This window comes from Hypanus sabinus, chromosome 6 (genome assembly GCF_030144855.1).
Source record: "Hypanus sabinus isolate sHypSab1 chromosome 6, sHypSab1.hap1, whole genome shotgun sequence".
NCBI classification, from domain to species: Eukaryota; Metazoa; Chordata; class Chondrichthyes; order Myliobatiformes; family Dasyatidae; genus Hypanus; species Hypanus sabinus.
Genome location: NC_082711.1, coordinates 98,511,465 through 98,538,119, shown reverse-complemented (window position 1 = coordinate 98,538,119; position 26,655 = coordinate 98,511,465). Strand labels below are relative to the sequence as shown.

The 26,655-nt window shown below is 41.0% G+C and overlaps 1 protein-coding gene across 2 annotated transcripts in view; it reads right to left on the bottom strand.

Annotated features, from left to right (window-relative positions):
• Positions 1-791: 791 nt before the first annotated feature.
• The window catches only part of LOC132395716 (aryl hydrocarbon receptor-like), a 186,136-nt gene continuing 160,272 nt past the window's right edge, over positions 792-26,655 (bottom strand). For both annotated transcript variants that reach the window (XM_059972662.1, XM_059972663.1), the window contains 3 exons: positions 21,939-22,080; positions 17,007-18,774; positions 792-4,599 (listed from right to left, as the gene is read on the bottom strand). In XM_059972662.1, coding sequence (XP_059828645.1) covers positions 4,447-4,599; positions 17,007-18,774; positions 21,939-22,080 — 2,063 coding nt within the window. In that variant the 3' untranslated portion in view covers positions 792-4,446. The remainder of the gene's footprint in view (positions 4,600-17,006; positions 18,775-21,938; positions 22,081-26,655) is intronic.

Genomic DNA, 26,655 nt, shown 5'->3' with positions numbered 1-26,655 from the left:
CATGCATTTCTTCAAAATATTAAATCTTTTAACTTTCATTTTCTTTTTAAAAAAATATACTCTATTTTCAGTTTTTTTCAACATTCCAGGCCTGATTAACATTTATACCTTAAATTTCTCCTTTGTCTTTCTTTACTCATTTGATTAAAACGAGAGTCAACCAAGTTCACATTCGGTGAAATTTTATTACAATACTGAAGTTTCATGAACTTCAGTGAAGACCATATTTTAAGAGAAACATGTACAGTTTGAGTGGATATGGCAATCTGTGACGGAAAATGTATAAGAAATGTACAGTAATACTGTTTAAACACCATTTTAACATAAAAGGATAGACAGAATCCAAACTACTTCCAAAATTAAGCTGCTAGTGCAGTCATCATAGTCTTGCATACACCATTTTATTAAATACTAAGGCTCAGCTGCTATTGAATGTACTGTATAGGACAGAACACTAATAAGCAGCTGTGTATGTAGTACAACAAATAGAAATGCTTGTTAGACAGTACACAAGTCATACTGGATATTTGGCACTTAATATGGGATGGTGGTTTGTATTTGGTTTAAAAGACTATAATATGATACAGCTGCATTTCACAAACAGTAAAATAATGATGCTGTCCCTTTAATCCCTTAATACAGTGTTTGTAGACTCAGCTACTATTCATCATGTTCACAAACATCCTAATTTTTTTCAGGATTTGCAATGAATTAATCCTGCACTTCATTTCAAAAAAGAAAGCATTTGATGCTTCTGGCTGCTATTTTTCAGATTAAGAAAGGTGCTTAAATTTAATTCTCTCCAATAAAGGCTCTGACTAATGGTTGTTAGTGTTGATGGAAATGTTGTTCCCTTTATACATAGTTAGGCTAATCTGGTAATAGACATTGCAGATGTTGCAGAAAATAGTTGTTTTATCTTCTGACCTACAAGAATCAACTGGACCACTCTTTGTAAAGATAATAGTTCGAGGATTCCAAATTTCCATCATCTGCAAATATTTAGTTTTGACCTTAATCGCCTATCGCACAGCAGTGGCAGTTATAAGTATATGAACACAGCTATCAAACATGCCAAATGCAATTGAATATGAGGAGGTAATTGTAGGGATGGATATAACTGGAATTAAGGCACTAAGAAGGTTACTGGATCTTCTACCAGTTAACATAATTCTGAAGGAAGGAAGAAACAATATGGGAATCACAAGCTTCAGATTCATGTTAGAGGACTGAAAAGGTGGCTGTGGTAGTTGTAATACCTAAAGAAAGCAAGTGAACTTATAAGTTAAACATTTGCAAAGGATCAAATTACATTACTAAAGTTAAAAATTACGACCATATGAAGAGTTTGACAGCATACTTTTCAGAAACAGATTATGCCGCATTAACATGACGAAGGGAGGGTTTAAATGGAGACATTGGCTAAGGATGATAGAAAGTAGATTTGACATATTTCTGGAAACCAAGCTAGGTAATGTCCTGGGCAATAAATTTTGTCAATAACCATTTTTAAACAGAATTTTAACAGACAATTAACATAATTGACATGGAGCTTGCCATTGCAGATTTGTGGGGGTCACCTACATAATCTGTAGGTTTTTGAGTTAGCACTGTTGCTGCTTATCACCTGTAACAAGTTCTAGATGGCACATTACTGTATACAAATATGCAGAGGTGTTGAGAATTGATATTTAATCATAACTAATCTGAATTATGGCAGATACTCTCATTGTGATAAGCCAGCATTATTGGTTTAGGTTTGGAAATTAATGGAATGTTTATACTACATGGGCACCTAATATGGTTTCACACAAAAGGAGAGGCCTAAGGCAGACACAAGAGATTCTGCAGATGCTGGAAATCTTGAGCAACACACACAAAATGCTGAAGGAGCTCAATAAGTCAGTCAGCCAGCATCTATGGTGGGGAATAAACGGTCAATGCTTTGGCCTGGGACCATTCATCCGGACTGAGTTCCTCCAGCATTTTATGTCTGGAGCTGATAAATTAAGGTTTTTTAAGTCCTAGTCTCAGTCCTGATGAAGGGTCTTGGCCCAAAACGTCAACTGTTTACTCTTCTCCACAGATGCTGCCTGGCTTGCTGAGTTCCTCCAGCATTTTGTATGTGTTGCTATGTTTCAGAAGTGCAGTGGTACAGTTAAACATATTTCATTACTGGGGATAAATAATACAACTCTAGCAAACATATTAGGTATTCATAGTATCATGACCTTCTGAAACAGATTCCAAAGCATATGTGTATGTAACCAGTGTAATCCTTAAGGGAGATGAAAGTTGTATTTGAATGAGTTTCTATTTCAGAGCAGTTCTTTTTCCAAATTGTGTTTCATGGAAGTGTTAGTTGTGCTTGATGGATTATAAATGCATCTAGACTGTAGGTATACACATATTGGGTCCCCTGTTAAGTAACAGGCAAACTAAGTTCATGTGATATCTCTTTAAACAGTGAGAGTTGAAATGGGGGGCATATTTTAAAAAAACAGCACCATTAACTTTGCATATCACTGTCTTTTGGTTTTTGCATTTGCAACTAGCAGAATTTAAAAATATAATAAATGCTTCTTAATAAAAATTAACTTCACCAGGACAATTTTGTTCAGAAAATGTTACATAATGCACACAGTAAATTTAAATGTAAAAAAATTAGTAATTATCAAAAGAGATACATTTACATTGCTATTTTAGGTCTATAAAATCTGTCCGATAAAGTAACTGCATTTGAAAATTATATTTTTGATAAACTGTACATTATAGCTTCTAATAACTAAAGCAAAAATTGTACTGTAGTTCTTTGTAATTTCTCACTGAACCAATAAGAGCCTTTACTTTAAATGTTTTATTCTCCTAAAAGAGTGCAATATACAAAGGGTAGTTAGTAATAACTAAGGCTTGGTACTCATGGAAGAACATACTAGCTCTCTCATTTAAGTACAAATCATAATGGGGAATCCCATGTAATAATCCTCAATACTGTCTTGCTACACGTGGCATGCACACCACATGTGCCAGAGCTAACTACATGTCAAAACCTGCAAAACTACCTGATTATAAACCAGATAGCTGCATAATTGTTTTCTTTAAATTAAATAAACATGACCATATCATGGATCCTGGGATCAGGCATAGACTTTCCAGTAACTGATAAAAGACCTCACTGTGTAATAATTCCTGGAAGGTGATTTGTTATTTGATATTTTTTCACAAGATAAGTTGTGGAAATATTGGTCATTGTTATGACATGTGCGTAATAGGAAAAATATCGATACTATTATTGGTATTTTTTTTTAGTGACTCTTACATAAATGGGAGTGGGAGAAAATGCTTCCATAGCTATTGTGTTCAGTGATAATCCCAAATATTAAATATTTGTTGAGACTCTGAACAATTTATCATAACTCAACCATTTTTGTGGAATGGAAATAACTTAGTTCCAAATAAAATATGCAATTAACACAAATTGTATGCAAGTTTTTCAAAAGGTTATAAAGTGATTTAAAACTCTTCAGATATTATTTTGAATTAACCTAATTATTGATCTGAGTCTTCCTATCAACTATTCCAGTGCTCCCTATTCTGAATTCTACTTATGCAGTATCTGCAGGGTACCTTTTTGTCACCAACATTTACAGCTGTTTTATTAGTTTTAAGGAAAGTTACTCCAGGGTTCTTCAACCTTCTGTTATAACATGTTAGTTGGTGGCTCAGAAGTTTTGAAAAAGTCATAAATGGTGTCAGATGTTAGGAGTCATTGGGATGCAAACTTGTATAACACCATCACCATGAATGGGAATTACCACATTTAGGATTGTATCAACTAAAGACAAAGAGAAACAAATGTCTTTTATATTTACTGCCAACTGCCCTACATAAGTTTAAAAAAAATACCTTAATTTCATTTCCATGCAGCAGACTGTCTTTGTGTTACTACTTTTTTTAAAAAGAAGTGCTATAATGTGTTTAGTCGTGAGCAGGCAGGTGAAAAGGGAAAATGATTGTCATAATCTTATCTTACATGCACAGTCCTGGAAAGACCAAATCCATTTGGCAAAAGTGCATCTGGCAAATCCATACACAACCTTTTTACTTTTAGCATACTGGAATAACCAGCTACTACAGTTGTAAAAGTAGGTTATTTTAAAATTATACCACATCTCCAAGTCCAACCATTTCAATAGAGCTCATTCAATGTGAAAGAACTTTTGTCACTTTCAATATGAATTTTGGAGCAAAAGTACATGCAGGAACCAAACTGGAATTCCAGCTTGAAAAGGTCATCATAGTACTTGAAGACTAGAGAGCCCATAACAAGATCCAGTACAGTCTCTTGCTCGTTCACATTCTACATACAAATGTCAGTTCCTTCAGCAAGCACCACAAAAAATACTGCCGCACTTGTTGTCACTGGACAGAAATTTCCATGGTTGCCTATATAATGTCACTTGATGGTTGATTTGAGTAAGATCCAGGATCTCTCAGATGATTATGTGGAGCCTGAAGATATGTGTCTGTGTAATTTCTGTTACCAAATATACTTGGATAAACTTCATTCCTGTTTCCATCATTGCATCCTGTTTGGATCTGTTGAGGAAAAGAAAAACATGTTTTAGCATTTTACTTGTATAAAAGGACCTATTGTCAACATGAAATGATACTTATTGGCTCATGGTGAACTAGCCTAAATTTTACAGTGCAAGTCAAACTGTACAGAATTCAGGCACAGGCTGTTCCTTTCAAAGTTCAAAGTAAATTTATTACCAAAGTACATACAGTGGCATGCAAAGGTTTGGGCACCCTTGGTCAAAATTTCTGTTACTGTGAATAGTTAAGTGAGTAGAAGATGAACTGATCTCCAAAAGTCAAAGTTAAAGAAGAACCTTTCTTTTCAACATTTTAAGCAAGATTAGTGTATTATTTTTGTTTTCTACAATTTTAGAATGGGGGGAAAAAAGGGAAGGAGCACCATGCAAACGTTTGGGCACCCTAGGAGATTTGAGCTCTCATAACTTTTACCAAGGTCTCAAATCTTAATTAGCTTGTTAGGGCTATGGCTTGTTCAGTCATCGTTAGGAAAGGCCTGGTAATGCAAATTTCAAAGCTTTATAAATATCCTGACTCCTCAAACCTTGTCCCAACAATCAGCAGCCATGGGATCCTCTAAGCAGCTGCCTAGCACTCTGAAAATTTAAAATAAGTGATGCCCACAAAGCAGGAGGCGGCTATAAAAAGATAGCAAAGTGTTTTCAGGTAGCCATTTCCTCAGTTCGTAATGTAATTAAGAAATGGCAGTTAACAGGAATAGTGGAGATCAAGTTGAAGAAAACTATGAGAGAACTGCTCGTAGGATTGCTAGAAAGGCAAATCAAAACCCCTGTTTGACTGCAAAAGACCTTCAGGAAGATTTAGCAGATGCTAGAGTGGTGGTAACACCTGCACAAATATGACCTTCATGGTAGAGTCATCAGAAGAAAACCTTTCCTGCATCATCACCACAAAATTCAGCATCAGAAGTTTGCAAAGGAACATCTCAACAAGCCTGATGCATTTTGGAAACAAGTCCTGTGGACTGATGAAGTTAAAATAGAACTTTTTGGCCGCAATGAGCAAAGGTATGTTTGGAGAAAAAAGGGTGCAGAATTTCATGAAAAGAACACTTCTCCAACTATTAAGTAAGGGGGTGGATTGATCATGCATTGGGCTTGTGTTGCAGCCAGTGGCATGGGGACATTTCACTGGTAGAAGGAAGATGGAATTCAATTAAATACCAGCAAATTCTGGAAGCAAACATCACACCATCTGTTTAAAAAAAAAGCTGAAGATGAAAAGAGGATGGCTTCTACAACAGGATAATAATCCTAAACACATCTCAAAATACACAATGGACCACCTCAAGAGGCGCAAGCTGAAGGTTTTGCCATGGCACTCACAGTCCTGTTACTTAAACATAATCAAAAATCTGTGGCTAGACATCAAATGAGCAGTGCATGCAAGATGGCCCAAGAATCTCACAGAACTAGAAGCCTTTTGCAAGGAAGAATGGGTGATAATTCTTGTTTAGGGAATTTAAAGACTCTTAGTTGGCTACAGAAAGTGTTTACAAGCTGTGATAATTGCCAAAGGGGGTGTTACTAAGTACTGACCATGCAGGGTGCCCAAACTTTGCTTTGGGCCCTTTTCCTTTTTTGTTATTTTGAACCTGTAAAAGATGGAAATAAAGTAATCTTGCTTAAAATATTAAAGAAATGTGTTATCTTTAACTTAATGCTTTTTGGAAATCGGGTCATCTTTTACTCGCTTAGCTATTCACAGTAACGGAAATTTTAACCAGGGTGCCCAAACATTTACATGCCACTGTATATGTCACCATATTCTATCTGGAACTTCATTTGCTTGCAGGCATTTACAGAAAAAAAATTAAATACAATAGAATTTAGTACAATTTTTTTCAATAACAAATACTTATAAACATCCAATGTGCAAGAGAGGTCAAATCAAGCAAATAATAAAAAGTGTAAATAAATAATACTGAATGGTAGAGTCCATGAAAGTAAGTCCATAGGTTGTGGAATCAGTACAGTGGTGAGGTGAGTGAGTTATCCAGTGGTTCCGGAGCCTGATGGTTGTATAACTGTTCCTATACCCAATGGTGTGGGATTCAAGGCTCCTGTACATTCTGCCCAATGGTAGTATTGAGAAGAGAACATGGCCTGGATAATGAGTTCTTGATTATGAATGCTGCTTTCTTGTGGCGCCACTGCTTGTAAAGCTACTCTGATGGGGAGGCCTTTGCCTGTGATGGACATGGCTATATTCACCATTTTTACTAGACTTTTCTGTTCCTAGGCAATGTCCCTCCTATATGCCAATTCGTCACTATCTTTGATTTGGCCAACAGCAGTAAACTTAAATACGGCATTGGAGTTATACTTAGCCACACAATCATAGGTGTAGAGCATGGGGATAAGCACATAGCCTTGTGATGAACCTGTACTGACTGGGATCTGTAAGTGAGGAAGTTGAGAACACAGTTACACAGGCAGGTATCAAAGCTTGGGTCTTGGAGCTTTCTGATTAGCTTTGATTGGATGACTGTTGAATACTAAGCTGTATACAAAGAAGAGCCAATTAAATGGAATCTGCTGCTGACCTGTTGTGATGATAAGCAAATGGGAGCAGATCCAAGTTATTCCTTAGGCAAGAGTTGATGTGCTTCCTGAACAATCTCTCAAACCACTTCATCACCATGGTTTTCAGAAGGCAAGGAGCTGCAGGTGAAGTTGCCAAATAAGAGTCCATGGTGTAATTAGAGGAAAGATACTTTTATGGATAGAAGATTGGTTGACTGGCAGGAGGCAGAGAGAGAGTAAAAGGGGCCTTTTCTGTTTGGATGCTAGTGACTGCTGGTGTTCTCCAGGGTTCACTGTTGGGACCACTTCTTTTCATGTTATATGTCAATGACCTGAGAGATGGAATTGATGGCTTTGTGTTAAGTGTGCGGATGATACAAAGTTAAGTGGAAGGGCAGGCAGTGTTGAGGAATCAGGGAGCTTACAAAAGGATGTGGATGCATTAAGAAAATAGAAAAAGTGGCAGATGGAGTACAGTGCAGGGAAGCATATGGTCATGGACTTTGGTAGAAGAAATAGACTATTCTAAATGGGGAATAGAATCAGAAATCAGAGGTGCAAAGGGACTTGGAAGTCCTTCTGCAGGTCACCTTGCAGGTTGAGATGGTAGTAAGGAAGACAAATATAATGTTAACTCTTACTATGAGGGGGATAGAATATAAAAGCTAGGATGTAATGCTGATACGTCATAAAGCATTAGTCAAACAGCACTTGGAATATGGTGAGCAGTTTTGGGTTCCTTATCTACAAAAGGAGGTGCTAGCATAAGAGAGGGTCCAAAGGAGGTTTATGAGAATGATCCCAGGATTGAAAGCATCTACGTATGAGGAACATTTGAGCTGGAGTTTACAAAAACAGTGTGGGAGCAGCTCATTGTAAGGGTGGAGAAGGCATGAGAATGGGATTGAGAGGGATAATAAATCAGCCATGGTGTTGATTATCCAAATAGCCTATTCTGCCCCTATCACTTATGGTCTTTTGATCACAGAGGACATAGGTGCTACTGAACAATAGACACTGAGGCAGGTTATCACATTCTTCTTGGCCACCAGTATAATATAGCCTGCTTGAACTTCAAGCCATGACTCTGAGTGGGAGTCACATCTGAAGCAAGGGGTAATGGACCTGCCTGGGACACAGATCTAGAGCACTGGTTGAGGACCTTGATGGTTGTGACTTGGTGGTTGCAGAGCCTAACTGATGTGAGATTTTTCTTATCCAGAAGCTACTTGCTCTCTAACATGATGAACAAAAATAACAGGTACGGTGAGTAGAGTGAATTACGCAATCTTATGGTACTGGCTATGTTCAATATGCAAATTAAAGGGGAAGATTTTTTTTGTCTTCTGCCAAACAAATATGTTCCTTGTCAAGCTCCTAAACCATGACTGCAGGCTATAACTTCCAGAACCACAAGATGCCTTGCCATTCTGTCAGATCCACATGCAAATGCCAACATTGTTTCTTATCAATACATTTTCCTTTCCTTCGCTCTTGTTATGAAGTACTTGTGCAGAAAAAGACTGCAACATTGAAACATGTAAACATGTGATCAAGAACCTGAAGACTTCTGTAACTCACATTGCCCAAGCACAGACCAGGAACAACTCAAGTCTGGAGCTCTGTCTGCCACAGGTAGATTCTACCCCTCCCCCATTGAAAATCTTGGCATCTACACGATGTCCAGTCTACTGAGGCACAAAGCATTAAGCACAAAAGCCACAAAGAGGATTGGCCCTTCTGGTCACAACCCCTCAATCTCCAACAAAGTAAACTAATCTTCAAATCAAGGCCTGTTTATAACTCCAACACTATGAACTCAATCTCTAGTCTCTCTTTTCCTATTCACTGAGATGCTGGATTACATCCAAAGTCGCGATTTCCCAAATGAAAGCAATTACTCTTCATCTTCAATCTCAGACACAAGTTTCATAAATATACAGGACGGTTCAGCAGAACAAGTTCATGCCCTACAAGTAGTTATGGATTTATCTTGATTAGTAGGGACAGCCCCTTTACTTTCTGGGTGCTGGGCCTGCAATTGTTCACAATATTCATTAATATTCCAGGACCGAGTGTAGTGTATCTAAGTTTGCTAATGATACTAAATTGAGTGGAAAAGCAAATTTTGCAGAAGATGGAGAGTCTGCAGAGAGATACAGGTAGGTTAAGTGAGTGGGCAAGAGTCTGGCAGATGGAGTACAATATTGGTAAATGCAAGGCCATCCAATTTGGAAGGAAAAATGAAAGAACAGATTATTTAAATGGTAAAAATTTGCAACATGCTGCTGTGCAGAGGGACTTGGGAGTGTTCATGCATGAATCACGAAAGGTTGGTTTGCAGGTGCAGCAGGCTATCAAGGAGGCAAATGGGGTGTCGGCCTTCATTGCTAGAGGGACTGAATTTAAGAGCAGGGAAGTTGAGCTGCAACTGTACAGGGTACAGGTGAGGCCACATCTGGAGTACTGTGTGCAGTTTTAGTCTCCTTACTTGAAGAAGAATATACTGGCTTTAGAGGAAGTGCAGAGGAGGTTCATCAGTTTGATTCCACAGATGAGGGTGTTGGACTATGAGGAGAGATTGAGTTTCCTGGGGCTGTACTTGCTGGAATTCAGAAGGAGAGGAGATCTTATAGAAACATAAAATTATGAAAGGGATAGATAATTTAGAGTCAGGAAAGTTGTTTCTGCTGGTAGGTGAAACTAGAACTATGGGACATAGCCTCAAGATTCAGAGGAGTAGATTTAGGATGAAGATGCGGAGGAACTGCTTTTCCCAGAGAGTGGTGAATCTCTGGAATTCTCTGCCAATGTAGCAGTGGAGGCTACCTTGGTAAATGTATTTAAGATAAGGTTGGATATACTTTTGCATAGTAGGGGAATTAAGTTATGGAGAAAAGGCAGATAGGTGGAGATTAGTCAATGCAGATCAGCCATGACCTTATTGAATGGTGGAGCAGGCTCGATGGGTCAGATGGCCGCCTCCTGCTCCCATTTCCTATGTTCTTTCATTGAGGTCATAAGGAAAAAAATGGATCAGGGTATTTGGCCCCTTATACTTGCTCTTGCTATTTAATAAGATCAGCTAATCTTTTACCCCAGTGCTCTCTTCCTGCATTAACGCATAACCCTTGCTTCCCCCACCCCACCTCTTGAAAATACTCAGCAACAATCTTCTGTGGCCATCTTGCACAGAGAATCCCAATGATGGGATTCTACTTTGGTGTCTTAAAAGGTTGACCATTTATTTTGATCCATCAGCACCTGTTACACTTACAAGGATAGGTACCAGGAGGGAGATCGGTGGGAAGGGATGGGGGTGATGGGTGGACAAGGGAGTCGCGTAGGGAGCAATCCCTGCGGAAAGCAGAAAGAGGGTGGGGTAGTAGGTGAGGACAAGAGGAACCCTATCCCGAGTGAGGTGGTGGGCGGATGGGGTGAGGGTAGATGTGCGGAAAATGGGAGAGATGCATTTGAGAGCAGAGTTGATGGTGGAAGAAGGGAAGCCCCTTTGTTTAAAACAGGAAGATATCTCCTTCGTCCTGGAATGAAAAGCCTCATCCTGAGAGCAGATGCGGTGGAGACGGAGGAATTGTGAAAAGGGGATAGTATTTTTGCAAGAGACGGGGTGGGAAGAGGAATAGTCCAGGTAGCTGTGAGAGTCTGTAGGCTTATAGTAGATATCAGTAGATAAGCTGTCTCCAGAGATGGAGACAGAAAGATCAAGAAAGGGGAGGGAGGTGTTGGAAATGGACCAGGTAAATTTGAGGGCAGGGTGAAAGTTGAAGGCGAAGTTAATGAAGTCAATGAGCTCAGCATGCGTGCAGGAGGCAGCATCAACGCAGTCGTCGATGTAGCGAAGGAAAAGAGGGGGACGGATACCCGTATAGAGTTGGAACATGGACTGTTCCACAAAGCCAACGAAAAGGCAGGCATAACTGGGACCCATGCGGGTGCCCATGGCTACACCTTTGGTTTGGAGGAAGTGGGAGGAGCCAAAGGAGAAATTATTGAGAGTAAGAACTAATTCCGCTAGACGGAGGAGAGTGGTGGTAGAGGGGAATTGGTTAGGTCTGGAATCCAAAAAGAAGCAAAGAGCTTTGAGACCGTCTGGTTGGGGGATGGAGGTATATAGGGACTGGAGGTCCATGGTGAAAATAAGCCAGTGTGGGCTAGGGAACTCTCTGATACCTCCTCTTATTTACCCCTTGATCATGACCCCACTAAGGAGCACCAGGCCATTAACTCCTATACCATCACCAACCTTATAACCTCTGAGGATCTCCCATCCACTGTCACCAACCTCATAGTTCCCACACCCCGTACTTCCTGTTTCTACCTCCTACCCAAGATCCACAAACCTGCCTGTCCAGGTAGACCTATTGTCTCAGCTTGCTCCTGCCCCACCAAACTCATTTCTGCATACTTTGACACTGTTTTATCCCCCCTTGTTCAATCTCTTCCCACCTATGTTTGTGACACATCTCACACTTTGAATTTTTTCAATGATTTTTAAGTTCCCTAGCCCCCACCACCTTATTTTCACCTTGGACGTCCAGTCCCTATATACCTCCATCCCCCACCCGGACGGTCTCAAAGCTCTTTGCTTCTTTTTGGATTCCAGACCTAACCAATTCCCCTCTACCACCACTCTCCTCCATCTAGCGGAATTAGTTCTTACTCTCAATAATTTCTCCTTTGGCTCCTCCCACTTCCTCCAATCCAAGGGTGTAGCCATGGGCACCCGTATGGCTTCCAGTTATGCCTGCCTTTTTGTTGGCTTTGTGGAACAGTCCACATTCCAACTCTATACGGGTATCCGTCCCCCTCTTTTTCTCCGCTACATCGACGACTGCATTGACGCTGCCTCCTGCACACATGCTGAGCTCGTTGACTTCATTAACTTTGCCTCCAACTTTCACCCTGCCCTCAAATTTACCTGGTCCATTTCTGACACCTCCCTCCCCTTTCTTGATCTTTCTGTCTCCATCTCTGGAGACGGCTTATCTATTGATATCTACTATAAGCCTACAGACTCTCACAACTAACTGGTCTATTCCTCTTCCCACCCTGTCTCTTGCAAAAATGCCATCCCTTACACTTCCTCCCTCACCACCATTCAGGGCCCCAGACAGTCCTTCCAGGTGAGGCGACACTTCACCTGTGAGTTGGCTGGTGTGGTATACTGTGTCCGGTGCTCCCGGTGTGGCCTTTTATATATTGGTGAGACCCGACACAGACTGGGAGACTATTTCGCTGAAGACCTACGCTCAGTCTGCCAGAGAAAGCAGGATCTCCCAGTGGCCACACATTTTTAATTCCATGTCCCATTCCCATTCTGATATGTCTGTCCATGGCCTCCTCTACTGTAAAGGTGAATCCACACTCAGGTTGGAGGAACAACACCTTATATACCGGCTGGGTAGCCTCCAACCTGATGGCATGAACATTGATTTCTCTAACTTCCGTTAATGCCCCTTCTCCCCTTCTTGCCCCATCCCTGACATATTTTGTCGTTTGTTTCTTTCCTCTCTCTCTGCCCATCACCCTGCCTGTTCTCCATCTCCTCTGGTGCTCCCTCCTCCCCCTTTCTTTCTCCCAAGGCCTCCCGTCCCATGATCCTTTCCCTTCTCCAGCTCTGTATCACTTTCGCCAATCACCTTTCCAGCTCTTGGCTTCATCCCACCCACTCCAGTCTTCTCCTATCATTTCGGATTTTCCCCTCCCCCCCCACTACTTTCAAATCTCTTAGTATCTCTCCTTTCAGTTAGTCCTGACAAAGGGTCTCGGCCCGAAACGTCGACAGTGCTTCTCCTTATAGATGTTGCCTTGGATGCTGTGTTCCACCAGCGTTTTGTGTGTGTTGCTTGAATTTCCAGCATCTGCAGATTACCTCGTGTTTGCTTTTTAAAATCAGTAATCAAATGGCCAACCAGACTAATCCCTTCTGCCTACACTATGTTCATATTATTCCCACATTCACGTGCCTATCTGAATGTTTCTTAAGGTCCCTAATGTCTGTGCCACTGGCATTACTCCAGGCACCCACCACTCTGTAAATAAAAACTTGCCTCTCACATCTCCTTTGAACCTACCACCTTAAATGCATGTCATCCAGTATTAGAGATTTCAACCCTAAGAATAAGGTTATGATTGTTTACTCTATCTACATCTCCACATTCTTATAAACCTTTATCAGATCTCCCCTCAACCTCCAGTGCTCCAGAGAAAACAACACAAGTTTGTCCAATCTCATGTTATAACACATACTCTTTAATCCAAGCAGCATTTGACATACTAAATTGCAACACTTCACATTTGTCCGGATTAAACTCCATCTGCCATTTCTCCACCCCTATCTCCAACTGATCTGTATTTCACTGTATTATTTGTCAATCGTCTATGCTATTCACAACACAACCGATCTTCATGTCATCTGCAAACTTACTAGCCCAGCCATCTACATTTTCATTCAAGTCATTTACAAATAGAGCACATTTAATCACACCCCTCCAGCTAGAATACACCCCTTCAGCCACTGCCCTCTGCTTTAAGGGCATGCCAGTTCTCAATTAAATCTCTTCTCTACTGATTTCTAATACTCCAGTACAATTTCTCCTATCTCAATCTGTAAGGAATCCGGAACACTTCCTGCTATCTTTTCCTTTCACATACAGTATCTATCAATTATCTTACAATTAACATCTATTATTTCTACCTAGTTGCCTTTCATATTCTACTTCCCACTTCCCAATGAACATTTTGGATGATCTTATCTGATATCTGAAATATTCCCAAAGCTTACTGCTTTTCTTACAATTTTATAAGTGCTCTTCTTTGATCTAATGTGACCTTTCGATCACTAAGTGTCTTGGGCAGTTTACACATTGCTTTTGGTGGCAGCTTGATAGGTCAAACAAACATCAAGAAGTGCAGAGTGAGAGTGATATCATCATATATGCACATATAACAAATTAGGCACAGAACATTTAGTAAATTTTCTTAAACAGTACAAGATTGCAATTTCTATTTCAAATTCCTTCCAAATTAAGATAATTGCTCTACAAAGAAACAAAAACAATGATACATGATGCTGTTTGACGGTAAGACCATAATAGGTATGTATTACAATACACAATACAATAAACCAATCAGAACGAGTCCAGTTTGACATTTGATCATGATTGACTTATTTCTTCTTTCAGCCCCATTCACTTGCCATCTCCCTACAACCTCTGACACCCTTACTAATCAAGAACCTAATAACCGCTACTTTAAACATAACCAAAGGATCGGACACCGCAGCTCTCCATTGCACTGAATTCCAAAATCTCGCCACCCCAACTTAAAGAAATCCCTCATCGCTGTCCTAAAGGGTTCTGAGGTTGTGGCCTTTGTCCTAGATTCTCTAACCATTGTAAACGTTCTATGTTCACTCTACCTAGGCCTTTCAATAGTAGGTAGGTTTCAATGAGATTCTCCCTCATTCTTCTAAACTCCAACAAATACAGGCCCAGAGCTATTAAATGTTCCTTGTATAATAATTCTGAAGAATGTTCATTCCCAGGATTATTCTCTGGTCCCTCTCTAATACCAGTGCTCCCTTCCTTAGATATAAGCCCCAAAACTGCTCACAATATTTCAAATACTTAAAAAAGCCTTAGTATTACATCCTTGCTTATATTCTAGTCTTCTCAAAATGAATGGTAGCATTGCATTTGCCTTCCATACTATCAAGTAAAATCGCAAATTAGCCTTCGGGGAATCCTGCACTAGGCCTGTGAAGTCCCTTTGCAGTTTTGACTCTTAATTCATTGCCCATTTAGAAAATAACCTATACTTTTCTCCTTTTTACCATGCACTTCCCTCCTCTATATTCTAATCTACAACTTCTTTGTCTATGTTCCTAATCTGCTCAAATCCATCTGCAGACTCCCTGCTTCCTCAACACTACCTGTCCTCAACCTATCTTTGTATCATCTGCAAATCTGGTACAAAGCCACTTGATTGCATCATCTAGATTATTAACAGATAATGTGAAAAGTAGCAAAGCTAAGACTGGCTACTGCAGAACTCTACTAGTCAATGGCAGCCAAACAGAAAAGGCCCCCTTTATTCTATTCTTTGCCTTCTACCAGTCAGCTAATTGTCCATCCATGCTAGTATTTTTTCTTTTAACACCATGGTCTCCTATCTTGTTTACCAGCTCCTTGTGTAGCACCATGTCAAAGGTCTTCTGAAAATCCAAGTAAACAATATCAACTGACTCTCCCTTATCTATCCTGCTTGTTACTTCTCACAGAATTCAAAAAGATTCATCAGATAAAACTTTCACTTAAGTAAACTATGTTGACTTCTGCCTATTTTATCATTTGCCCCAAGTACCCTGAAACTGCATTCTTAACAACTGACCCCTCCAACTTCCCAAACATTGAGGTCAGGCTAACATGCCTATAATCTTTTGTCTTTTGCCTCCTCCTCCAGAACCATTCTAAAATCTAGTGATTCTTCAAAGATCATGACTAATGTTTCCACAATTGCTTTCGCTACCTCTCAGAACCTATAGCAACACGCACAAAGGTTGGAGGGACTCAGTAAGTCAGAGAGCATCTACAGAAATGAATGAGCAGTCAATGTTTTGGGACGAGACCCTTCTTCAAGACTGAAAAGGAAGGTGAAGATGCTAAAATAAAGAGATAGGAGGGGAAGGAGAATAGTTAGGTTTCAGTATCAGGCCCAGGTGACCTATCTACATTCAGACCTTTCAGCTTTGGTTCTTTTTATCTAGTTTTAGGACATGTGAAGATCTGATCACACTTTGACATATTCATGCAAAAACAGAGAAAATTCTACAGGGTTCACAAACTTCCTAGCACCACTGAACATTGGACCTTTGAATTTATTGATATTAAGTGATTTGTCATACATACTTCAAGCACTTATAACCAAGGAATAGCCTGGATAGAATTAAATGGCTATATTCAAAGAGGTTAGTTAGCCAGTAGCATAGTGGCATCCACACTAGACTCATAGGCAAGTGGTCCCGGGTTTGAATCCAGCCAACTCCTTACACGCTTTGCGTCCATGCTGGATTGAGCACCGAGCTAGAAATTTGGCCTCGTAAGAAACAGACAAAAATGCTAAAGAAACAGCAAGCTTGTCGCCTGATGCACCACAAGGTGTGGAAAGGAGCAACAATAACAACATTCAAAGAGGGACTTGGAAACTCAACGGAAATCTAAAATACATGTTCTTTTCCAATTTATTGTTTTACTTGAGAGCAGAAGAGTTTCCAATAATTTCCTGGGTTTTAAACATCAATTGTACCTTGAACTTTTGAGATGCTGATTAACAAATATTTTCAAACAAAGCATTTGAGAAAATCTCAAAAATATAATATGTATTGATGTCATATTTACACCAAGTTAAATAGAGACTTATAACTTAAAAGATTTAATATGGAAGTATAGTGGTGCTGTTAACTGACAAAAAGTCCAGACTCTTCATCGACATTCATATGAATACATGGTCAAATCGCTCATTGGTAATCCCAAAAGTTGAACTTTTTTTTTACATTTTTCAAGTATAATGGCTGCTACTAATGAAATTAAGTATTTACAATCACACAAGTGTGTTCCCATGAAATCCTAATGGTTCACTGATATATTTAATAGAAGTAAATGTAGTCTTACAATGACAGCATCTCCAGACCCATGACAACATGACCCTCTACAAAGTAGCCTTACAAACCATCCAGTTCCACCAATACTTTCCACAGCACTATTCGGGATAGGCAAGAAGTTTTAGCCTTGTTAGCTAACCCCACATTCCAAGAATAAAGTATAAGAAAATAGTGTTTACCTTGGGTAAAAATTCCTGTTGGCCTGAATCCATTTGATTGAATTGCATTGTATCTATACAGGATAAACCACTTTCCATTAGACACGGAATCACTGACATGGCACCTGTGTAACATGCCTGTGACGAAATTAAATCCATTGAAGGGTTTATAGCACCACAGTCTCGTTTCCTTGATTGCTGCTGTATGCAATCCAGGTAGTCCTCCAGGCCATTAACTGCATTACTGTTCTGTATATGAAACCCATCAACTGGCACATCTATCTGGCTGAAGTCAGAATGTTGGTTTAACTCAGCAGCTCTCCGATGGTATGCAGTGGCTTGTGGACATGCTGAGCTGGTAACGTTAAGCTCAGATTTATACTGGAACCCTGATGAAGTGCTGTCTGAACCAGACAACCCAAACTGCTTTCCCTGATCGTTCACAAGACTTTCACTGCCAGAGTTCCAGTTTGAGAGAAGGCCATTGACTTTCATGAGCTTCATCTTCTGGCACAGCTGCTGCTGATGCTGATAATGCTGCATTTGAGCTTGTTTTTGCTCTTGTTGGTAATGTTGTGATGGAAGTGGCTGCTGCACATATTTTTGGATTTGAGGTTGCTGCTGCAACAAGTGTTGTGTCGCTTGTTGTGGCTGCTTCTGTTGTAAGTGCTGAAATGAAGGTTGTTGGGGATGTTGCAAGCTTTGCCATGGAAGTGGCTGCTGCAGATGTTGCACTGATGGTGGCTGCTGCTGTTGCTGCTTTACTGGAAGTGGCTGTTGCAGATGTTGCACTGGTAACGGCTGCTGTTGCTGCTTTACTGGAAGTGGCTGTTGCAGATGTTGCACTGGTAACGGCTGCTGTTGCTGCTTTACTGGAAGTGGCTGTTGCAGGTGTTCCACTGGTAGTGGCTGTTGCAGATGTTGCACTGGTAACAGCTGCTGTTGCTGCTTTACTGGAAGTGGCTGTTGCAGGTGTTCCACTGGCAGTGGCAGCTGTTGCTGCACTGGAAGTGTCCACTGCAGGTGTTGCACTGGTAGTGGTTGCTGTTGCTGCATGTGTGTTGGAAATTGGGGTTGCTGCTGCTGTTGCAAGAGTTGTGATTGAGGTTGTTGCTGCATCTTGCAGTCTAAGTTTGAATTAAATGGTTTCTCTGACATACAGCTTGAAAACATGCAGTCTGACCTCCTCTTCAGTGATTCCTGAACATAACTTAGAATTTCATCATTCAGTGTAATGTTATTAATGTCTCCAGCCTCATCCCAATGAACCCTCAGGAATGTCTCATCCTGGCATATGAGATCAAAGTCTTCTAATTTTATATCAAGGTCTTTCATAGTGTTATAAAGTTCACTGCTAATGTTATTTGCCAAAATATCAACATTATTTTCAGGAGCAGGGAATGTCTTTTGCTGCTGCATGCAATTGATATTCCTAATACTGTTATCTTCATTGAACAAAAGTTCTTCCCAACCACTTAGATGGACATCACTTAATTCTGTACCTTTACTCTCATTAAAAAAGGCCTTCTCAAGATCACATTTTTGATGTTGTGAAGGATCAGACACATACAGTGATTTATCTTGGTTTAACATGACACCAAGAAGGGAGCTTGGATCTATTGATTCCTGCTTTCTTAATGTTTCTGTTGTGTGAGTGATCTGACTACTTGTAGGATCTGTTAATCCAAGTATTGTACAGTTTCCTTCATATAGTAATGCTTCTCCAGTTGCAAAATTAAAAGGCAACTGCAGAGTTCGTTTTTGCAAATTCTCTTCCCCTTCCTCATCACTGAAAAAGCAGAAAAAAGTCTATAGTTATTACAAAGAATTACAATACATCCAAGAACTCTAGTCCACACTTTACTAATATAACAGTGCTCTAAAAGAGCATTGAATTAATTTCCAATGAATAAATTATTCTAGCCTTTGCAGGAAATGGGGGCTAGATGGAAATTTGAGGGCTCCATCACCCTCACCTAGCCTGTTGACAAATCTCACTGCCTGTGTTACCTTCCTGTCCTTACTAATGCATTGCAGATAAGGAGGCCAGCTGAGCTGATCTTCCAAACCTGAGAATTATCCCCCGAAGCAACAAGACATCTGGTTTTGAGATCCACCTCCTGCAGATAGCTGGTTATCAGAACGATTTGGAACTAATTTAAAATGTATCTGAATGTTTACACGATGTCTTTGAAACCTGTTCAAGTAAAAACAATGGTATTCTCACACAGCTATTTGATAAAACATACAAACCTATTGTATTATGGAATTCTTGAAGGCTGGGAAAAATGAAATTAAGGTATATTCTATACACCCAGTGACAGTAAGGAAGGGCAAAGGTGTCAAGGAGCCAGTGCAGAGCATCCCTGTTATCATCTCCCTCAACAACAGGTATATTTCTTTGGATGCTATGGGGGGGTGGGTGCTGACCCATCAGAGGAAAGACACAATGTGGTTGGTCACTGGCACTCAATCTGCCTCTGTGTAGAAGAACATTTTGTATCTTGTGATCATAACGCCATTAGTTTCAAGATAATAATGGAGAAGGATAGACCTGGTCCTTGGGTTGAGATTCCAAATTGAAAAAAGGCCAATTCTGATGGTATCAGAATGAATCTGGCAAATGTGGATTGAGACAGGCTGCTTTCTGGCAAATGAGTACCTGGTAAGTGGGAGGCTTTCAAAAGTGAAAATATTAGAGTACAAAGAGTCAGGGAAAAAAGGCAAGAATAACAAGTTTAAAGAACCTTGGTGTTCAAGAGAGATTGAGGCACTGGTAAAGAAAAAGAGAGGTGCATAGCAGTTATAGGCTGGAAGGAGTGAATGAAGTAATTGAGGAGTATTAAGAAATGCAGAACACTTGAGGAGGAAATCAGGAAGGCTAAAAGAATGCACGAGCTTGCTCGAGTAGAAAAGGAGAATTCCAAGGTAAATCTAGCAATATATTAAGTGGAAAGGATAGCAAGGGACATTTTCTTTCTTGAATATCACAGTGGTCACCTAAGCACAAACCCAAAAGAAATGGGTGAGATCTTAAATGGAGTTCTTGCATCTGTATTTACTCGGGGCAGACTCTACAGAAGTGAGGCAAAACATCAGTGAGGTCACAGACCATTTATCAATTACAGAGGAGGATGGGTTTACTGTTTGAGGAAGATTAGGGTGAACAAATCCCCAGGTCTGGACAAGGTGTTCCCTCAGACTCTGGGAGGTGAGTGCAGAAATTGCAGGGGCCCTAGCAGAGATATTTAAAACATTCTTAGCCATGGGTGAGGTGCTGGAAGATTGTAGGATAGCTAACATTTTGTTATCTCAAGTAAGTCTCCAAGTATAAGTCAGGAAATCGGAGGCCAGTAAGCTGGCACTAGTAGTGAGCAAGTTATTAGAAGGTATTCTTAGGAAACAAGTATTTGGATAGACAGGGATTGATTAGGGTAGACAACATGAATTTGTACATGGTAGGTCATGTCTAACCAACCCAAACTTATAGAATTTTTTGTTAACTTGAAAGTTGATGAAGGCAAGGTATCTATTAAAGTTGTCTATATGGAGTTTAGCAAGGCCTTTGACAAGGTCCCACATGGGAGGTTGGTCAAGAAATTTCAGTCACACAGCATTCAAAATGAAATAATAAATTGGATTAGACTATGGCTTCTCAGTGGAATTTACAATGGTTGTAGATGGTTACCCCTCTGACTGGAGGCCTGTGACTAGCGGGATGCCGCAGGGACTGATGCTGGTTCCATTGTTGTTCTCATCTATATCAACAACCTAGAGAATAATATGGTAAAATGTGTTGATGATACCAAGAATGAAGGTGTAGTGGACAGTGCGGAAGACTACCAAAGCTCACAACGGGATCTAGACCAGCTGGAAAGATAGCTGAAAAATGGCAGATGGAATTTAATGCAGAGAAGTGTGAGGTGTTGCACTTTGGGAGGGTAGGACCCTCATGGAGGGCAGTAGAAAAGGGGTGTGGGAATACAGATTCATAATTCCTTGAAAGTGGAGTCGCAGGTTGATAGGGTCATAAAGAAAGCTTTTGGCACATTGGCCTTCATTAATCAGAGTTTTGAGTACAGGGGTTGTGACATTATGTTGAAGTTGGTAGAAGACATTGGTGATGCCTAATTTGGAGTACTGTGTGCCGCTTTGGTTACCTACCTAAAGGAAAAATGTAAATAACATTGAAAGAGTGCAGAGAAAATTTACAAGGATAGTGCTAGGACATCAGGATCTGAGTTATAGGGAAAGGTTGAATAGGTTAGGATTTTATTCCCTAGAACATACAAGAATGAGGGGGGACTTCATAGAAGTATTAAAAATTATGAGGACTAGAGATAGAGTAAACACAAGCAGGCTTTTTCCACTGAAATTGAGTGAGACAAGAACTAGAGGTCATGAGTTAAGAGTGAAAGGCAAAATGCTTAAGGTGAACATGAGGTGGGGAGACCCAGCTGCATGCTTCCATATTTCTTTAAGTCACATGAAGAGGGTATTTTGAGCCTTTGAGATGACATCTCTCAGAACAAATGCATTTACTCGTTAATTTTCATTGTATGCTCATCTATATTTCTAGGTTCTACCACGCATCTCCACATTAAGGACATTTTACAGTGGCTAATTAAGCTACCAATTAGCTTAGGACATGTGAGGAAACTGTGTAATTACAGAGGAAATGGATAAACTGTCCACTAACAGCACTGGAAGGCAATACTAAACCGGACCACTGAACCTATAAGGAAGCAGCTTTACATGTCGTGCTGTTTTGACACCCCAAAATGTAACGGGTAGGTGATTATTTAACAATGAACATTAATTTAAGCCAAAATTAATCTAGACACATTTTCTCTTCCCGAGAATTTTACTTCTGAAGGTTTAGTTAGTGTCTTCTCTCACTATAAAAGGTTAATATACAAGAGGAATTAAATGCAAATCTCTTTTAGTACTTACGTGAGAGGTCTTTGTGTGGCTATAATATAATCTGGCTTTCCATTTTTGTATCCCAGTCGTGCATTTGCTTGCACCCAAGTCCACCTATTCTCTTTGGTCAAAAGCCTGAAGACAGTCATTCCACTTTCCCCTTTCTTCATCACTGAAACACAGAAACCAGGAAGAAGGAAGTGTTACTGAAGGACAAGATTCTCAAATATATTTGAGACACTGGAAGTATTGTCCAGCAAAGGGGCACAGTGAAGTGATGATGGTACCAAACAGCGACTCCTTTGCTTGCATCTTCAAAAACAGCTCTATTTCTATCTTTGATAACTTTTTTTTCCTTTTCGAAGTTCTTTTGAAGACCCTGACCTGGAGTTACACTCTGTCTTTGGTTCTTTGTGAGAATGGGACCTGCTCTCAGAGCCTTATGACTGGCTGCTTTTTGATATACCAAGGGTGTGGTCTGGAAGACTAGCACACCTTCAGGGTGCTGGATTTTCGTAGTTCAGGAAGTGGGCTGATTCAAACCCAGGCCCCTGACTGAGGCATTGCAGTTGAACATGGAGCATCAGGAGCCGCAGGTTAGCTGCCATGGGCCGAGTGTCTTGAGACCTAAGCTTTTCTGGGGCCGACTCTCCGGGCGCAAAGCTTGGAAAGAACGACACAACAGACTTTTAACATCATAAATCAGCGAGTTGTTTGTTATATCTCCCTACTTGCTGTGAAACAGGGATACCTCTTTTTCCCTTATTGGGGGAGAGAGCACCTGTGGTATGTTGAATTACTGGGTGAACGAGTAGTCTTTGGGGTACTGCAAGTCTGTGTCTTTATTGATGCTTTGCTGCACGCTTGAGTGTTCAGTGGGGGGTGCCGATGGTGGGGAAAGGCGGCCTTTGCTGCTCCTTGTGCGTAAGAGGGGGGAGCTGGTGGGGGGCTTTGGGGTTCTAACATTTAACTCATTCATTCATTGAGGCATTCCTCTGTTTTCGTGGATGTTTGCGAAGAAAAAGAATTTCAGGATGTATATTGTATACATTTCTCTGACATTAAATGTACCTACTGAAACCTACTAAAGTCAGTTACAAATATAATTCAGACATCTATTTTACAATCCAGTTCTGTCACCACCCCCCCCCCCACTGCACAGAAGTTGCAAACAGTTCCAGATAATAAACCAAGTGTGTGCATTCCTATTGCAAGTGAATACTGACTGTATTGATCAGTGTTCATCCACATCATATAAATTTAAAACCCCTTCACACATTTCTGACAGCAAAGCCTCTCCAAGATTTAGGTATATTTACCCATATAACATTTCATTGAATTGAAACTTATAAATTAAACAATTTATTTGTAGAAATCACCTGTAGTTAATTCACATTTGGTTATGTTTGCTTAAAAATTAGTATTTATTTACATTAAACTGTTGCTAGCCTTTGAAAACTCAATTTTAAATGGTAGCTACCTAAATTATACACCATGAGGTCTCAGACATTTAATGTTCATCTCTGAATTTCTGGAACTTCATGGTTTTCAAGGCCATTTCAAAGGCCAGTAAGATGTGAGTCACACTACCTGAGGTCTCTCCAGCACAGTTCCTCCTATGAAAGGCAACAGCGAAGCACTGGAATTCTCTTATTGAAATGGGTTGATAATGCATATAAGGAATTAGAAAGATCAGAGGGGCAGAATGTGAGTACAGAGTGAGATATCACATGTAAAAGCGAATCCAAATTTGTTTACAGGAACAACTAAACTGTAGGAAACAAATAAACAGACAAAGTGGGGTTGGGCTATGGGGACCAAAAAGGAGACCTATATACGGAAGGAAATAGCATAAGATTACAACTAATCCGATCAAGGCCTTGATCCTCATCAAATTTACTGGGGAAAAGACCCACTGAAGGCTTTCAAAAAGGAATTATATAGACACCTGAGAAACAATCTGCAGGGCAATGGGGTAAACGCAGGATAACAGACAGTATTGATCTACAAATGACACTGTTTGGGGTGATGATTATATGACAGCATCATGTTCATGTCTGTGCTGACCATTCCAATCCAAGCTAATCCCATATGCTTGCACATGCTTTGCTATCTGCCTCCATTCCCTGCCTAGTCACGTGCTTGCTTCAGTACTTCCTTCAATATTACTACTGTATCTACTTCCACAACCGATCCTGGTGGCATATCCCTTCACCAGGCACACTCTACGTAAGCAAAACTTTGCCTTGTAAATCTACCTTAAACATTTCCTCTCTCACTTTAAAGATGTGCCCTCTGTTATTCAACATATTCATGCTGCAGGAAAAAAAACTGTCATAAATCTCTAATCTTTCATCAGTTCTCCTCTCAGTCTCCCATACTCCAGAGCAAACAACCCAAGAGTGTCCAACGTTTCCTTATGGCTAAAGTCCTTGCTGAACTCATCTTAGTTTAGAAAAGGGTAGAAAAACCGAAATTACAGAAATATTAACCATAAGTTTAAAACTTCCCTGGATATGCCTAGAGGTCTTCTGTTGGTGAGGCAGTGGGATGTTTAAAAAGAGCTTGGGAGCTTTCAGCTTCTTTTCAGTGCAGCAAACAGCGTGGGGCCGATAAAAAGAAAGGAGCTGTAGGTGGAGTGGCCCGACTTTGCTTTGATGGGCGTAGATGAGAACAGGCTTAGGCAAGCTCAGGCAGAGGTTCTAAGTAAGTAAGTTTCTAGAATGTTTTTTTTTAATTAGTACATAGCTAGTGTGGTGAGAATGGGTCTGCACGTATTATTATGTTCCTTGGGTGAGATGTGGGAAATTTAGGAGACATCCAGTCTCCCTGATAACTACATCTGCACCAGGTGCACAGAGCTGCAGTTCCTTGGGGAGCATGTTGAGGAACTGGAGGGGCAGCTGGATGACCAGCTAGTAGGAAAAATGAGTAAACACAAAGTACACTGCAGATGCTGTGATCGAATCAACATGTACAAACAAACTGGATGAACTCAGCAGGTTGGGCAGCATCTGTTGAAATGAGCAGTCAATGTTTTGGGTCGATTCTCTTTGTCAGGACTGAAGAAGGAGGGGGCAGGGGCCTTATAAAGAAGGTGGGGGGAGGGTGAAAAACCAATCAGAGGAAAGATCAAGGGGTGGGGGAGGGGAAGCAGGGAGGGGATAGGCCGAAGAGGTGAAGAAGGAATGTAAGGGGAAAGCACTATGGGTAGTAGAAGGCAGAGTCATGAAAGAAGTGATAGGCAGCTGGAGGAGGAGGCAGAGGGAAACTGGGATGGGGGGAGGGAGGGGGAGTAAAATAAGCCAAAGACTCCATGATAAATCTGTAGAAATTTGCTGGAGTCTTTAGTACCAAATGTCTTCAAACTCTTCATGAAGTATCAAGATGTACAAAAAAGCTGGATGAACTCAGCAGGTCGGGCAGCATCCGTTGAAATGAGTAGTCACCGTTTCGGGTCGAGACCCTTCGTTAGGACTAAAGAAGGAGGGGGCAGGGGCCCTATAAAGAAGGTGGGGGGGGGAACAGGGAGGGGAGAGGCGAAGAAGGAATCTAAGGGGAAAGCACTATGGGTAGTAGAAGAAGGCAGAGTCATGAGAGGTGATAGGCAGCTAGAAGAGGAGACAGAGTGAAGGTGTGATGGGGAAAGGAGAGGGAGGGAATTACTGGAAGTTGGAGAATTCGATGTTCATACCAAGGGGCTGGAGACTACCCAGACGGTATATGAGATGTTGTTCCTCCAACCGAAGTTTGGCCTCATCATGGCAGTAGAGGAGGTCATGTATGGACATATCCGAATGGGAATGTGAAGCAGAGTTGAAGTGAGTGGCAACCGGGAGATCCTGTCTGTTGTGGCGGACGGAGCGAAGGTACTCAACGAAGCAGTAGCCCAGTCTGCGTGGGGTCTCGCTGCTGTAGAGGAGGCCGCACCGGGAGCACCGGATGCAATAGATTACCCCAACAGACTCAGAAGTGAAGTGTTGCCTCACCTGGAAGGACTGTTTGAAGCCCTGAATGGTGGTAAGAGGAGGTGTAGGGACAGGTGTAGCACTTACGCTTGCAGGGATAAGTGCCAGGTGGGAGATCTGTGGGGAGGGACGTGTGGACCAGGCAGTCGCGGAGGGAACGATTCCTGCAAAAAGCAGAGAGGGGTAGAGAGAGAAAGACGTCCTTAGCGGTGGGGTCCTGTTGAAGGTGACGGAAGTTGCGGAGGATAATATGCTGGATCCGGAGGTAAAGATAAGGGGACACAGTCCCTGTTGTGGTGACGGGAGGACGGGGTGAGGGCTGAAGTGCAGGAAATGGAGGAGATGCGGGTGAGGGCATCATTGATGATGGCCCAAGGGAAACCACGATTTTTAAAGAAAGAGGACATTTGGGATGTCCTGGAATGGAAAGCCTCATCCTTGGAGCAGATGTGGCGGAGACGGAGGAACTGGGAATAGGGAATAGCATTTTTACATTTGGCAGGGTGGGAAGAGGTATAGTCAAGGTAGTTATGGGAGTCAGTTGGTTTACAGAAGATGTCAGTGGACAGTCTATCTCCAGAGCTGGGAGACCGAGAGATCCCGAAAGGGGAGAGAAGTGTCCGAGATAGACCAAGTGAATTTGAGGGCTGGGTGAAAGCTAGAGGCAAAGTCAATGAAATTGATGAGCTCAGCATGAGTGCAGGAAGCAGCACCAATGTAGTTGTCAATGTATCGAAGGAAAAGTTGGGGAGCAGTACCAGTATTGATTTGAAGCATAG